At 40.6% G+C, this 2,500-nt stretch overlaps 2 protein-coding genes across 2 annotated transcripts in view; both read left to right on the plus strand.

Annotated features, from left to right (window-relative positions):
- Positions 1 to 412, plus strand: part of LOC137617232 (uncharacterized) — a 693-nt gene extending 281 nt beyond the window's left edge. Inside the window, exon 1 of the mRNA XM_068347217.1 lies at positions 1 to 412. This exon is cut by the window's left edge and continues 281 nt beyond it. Within this exon, the coding sequence (XP_068203318.1) occupies positions 1 to 412 (412 nt within the window).
- Positions 413 to 625: 213 nt separating this feature from the next.
- Positions 626 to 1,924, plus strand: LOC137617298 (uncharacterized). Its single transcript, XM_068347332.1, has one exon. The coding sequence runs from the start codon at positions 626 to 628 to the stop codon at positions 1,922 to 1,924; it is 1,299 nt and encodes a 432-aa protein (XP_068203433.1).
- Positions 1,925 to 2,500: the final 576 nt, after the last annotated feature.

Raw genomic sequence — 2,500 nt, forward strand, 5'->3', positions numbered from 1 at the left:
CAATGGCTTGTGTTTGAATGATGGATTTTACAAAGGGCCAGATTTCTTGAACTCTCTTCTGTATTGCCTTCTTCACTGGAGAATGAAAAGCATAGGACTTGCAGGTGATGTTCAAAAAATGTTTAATCAAATACTTATGGCTGAAAAGGATCAGAGATATCACCGGTTTGTATGGCATTTTGATTTATCTTCTCCAATTCGTCACTGGCAGTGGCTGTGCCTTCCTTTTGGGGATAAACCAGCACCAGACATAGCTATAATGGCTGTACGCACTTTGGCAGATACATTCAAGGAGGAGGAACCTATTGGAGCACAGTTAATTAACTGTCGCATGTACATGGATGATGTGATTGAATCATTTGATAAGAGTGAATTAGCTATTGCAGCCATGGATCAGGTGGATCGGATATAAGAAAAGGGCTCCTTCAGAATAAAAGAATGGCATTCTAATGACCCCTCTGTTGACCGATGCCCAAAAGACAAGCAAACACGAGTTTTGGGTCATGTATGGGATAAGGTTACGGATAGTGTGGCTATACAGCTAGACAAATTCAGTGAGGAGTTTTCAAAACTAACAAAGCAGAAGGTTGCTAGTTTGGTATCAAAGTTGTGGGATCCTACAGGTATGTTATCTCCTGTAACAATTAGATACAAGATTTGTCTTCAGGATTTATGGGCTAGTGGAGTTGGTTGGGATGATGAATTAAGTGAAGAACAAATCAAGATGTGGAAGGGACATGTTCATGAAATGAATCAACTACTTGGATTTAGACTATATCGGATGATAAAGGCAGAAGATTCTCTAGGAGACCCTCAACTTCATGGATTTAGTGATGCCAGTGAATCTGCCCTAGGTTCTGTGATCTGGCTGAAATGGAAGACTTCTCATGGAGTAGAACTGAAATTCGTCATCGCAAAGTCTTTAGTGGCTCCGTTGAAACTGCGTTCTATTCCACGTCTTGAGCTTACTGCTGCTGTGGTTATGGCTAGACTTGCTTTGGTTGTTTTACAAGTGGTTGGCAGGGTTAGTACCATGAAATTTTGGACCGATTCAGAAGTAGTGTTGGCCTGGGTTCGCTCTCCTGCCAGAACCTTTAAACCATTTGTGTCAGCTAGAGTTCAGGAGATTCACGATGCTTTGCCAGGATTTTCAAAAGAATTTTGCTATGTTCCTTCACAATTGAATCCTGCCGATGCATTAACCAAGCCAATAAAGCCAAGTGAACTACAAGGATGGATCAATGGTCCTGATTTTCTTCTGAACAGTTCTCAAGATTGTGATTTTAGGGAACCGACATATGATTTTGAAAAGAAGCGTTGTATTGTTAAAGAGTACACACCAAAATCTCTTAAAAGGATCCAATTTGTTGGAATTTTGGCTGATGAGAGTTTTGAGGAAAGATTTACAGAACTCTCTTCGGACTGGAATAGACTTGTACGAATAACTGCTTACTGCCGCCATTTGCTGTTACAACAAGACCCAGAAAACTATCAAAGTCATCGAGAACCTAAAGAAATACAAGAAGCAGAACTGGCTTTATTTTATGCAAGCCAGAAGTCTTTAAATAATGAAGATGAAGTTGATCATAAACAGATTAAAAGGCTTGACTCTAAGTTGGATGAAAAGGGCATTTTAAGAATTGGAGGCAGACTACATAAGCTCCATTTACCCTACGAGCAGAGGCATCCAGTTTTATTGGTAAGGAATTCTTCCCAGGCTGAAGCATTCGCTCAGATGATTCATCGATGTACAGGTCATCAAGGATATAGAGTCGCAATTGCTTTAGCTTTTAAGCGTGGAGTTTACATTATTGGAGGAGCAAGATTATTTAAGGACATTGCTTTCAAGTGTTGTTTCTGCAGAACCAGACGTCGCCTATTGTTGGGCCAACAGATGGGGGGAACTGCTAAGTTTCAGAGGTGAACCCAATATCCCCCCCTTTAGCAGAGTTGCATTAGATTTCTTTGGCCCTATCAAAATAAAGTTAACTCGTAATGCAAGCACTGAAGGAAGAATAATGATCATAACTTGCACCGTCACTCGTGTCATATCTCTTGAACTGGTCGACTCACTGTCTTCAGATGCTTTTCTCTGTGCTTGGAGAAGATTTACTTGTAATCATGGAATCCACCCAGTTTTGGCAGTAAGTGACAGAGGACGCAATTTCATAGGGGCTCAAGAGAAATTGCAAAAGTGGATAAATTCTTGGAACGAGAGCCTAATAAAGGACAAGTTTGCAATTGCTGGGACAAAATTTGAGTCGAAATTTAACACACCTCACGCTTCTTATATGAATGGTGTTGTTGAATCATTGATTAGAAGCTGTAGAAGAGGTTTAGATGCAGTAGAAGATTATCACCACAAGAAATTCAGTGCCTTGGAATGGCAAACAATACTGTCAGAGGTGAGGTAACTTGTTAAATCACGACCACTTTTCCCAAACGGACCAGATCCTCTTGAGTCCCCAACTATAACCGGCAATGACTTACTGTTTCCCCA

The sequence above is a fragment of the Palaemon carinicauda genome, chromosome 1, assembly GCF_036898095.1.
Source record: "Palaemon carinicauda isolate YSFRI2023 chromosome 1, ASM3689809v2, whole genome shotgun sequence".
Classification (NCBI taxonomy): domain Eukaryota; kingdom Metazoa; phylum Arthropoda; class Malacostraca; order Decapoda; family Palaemonidae; genus Palaemon; species Palaemon carinicauda.

Coding starts and splice junctions, on each gene's coding strand:
- LOC137617298 (XM_068347332.1), top strand. CDS start 626: ATGTTATCTCCTGTAACAATTAGATACAAGATTTGTCTTCAGGATTTA.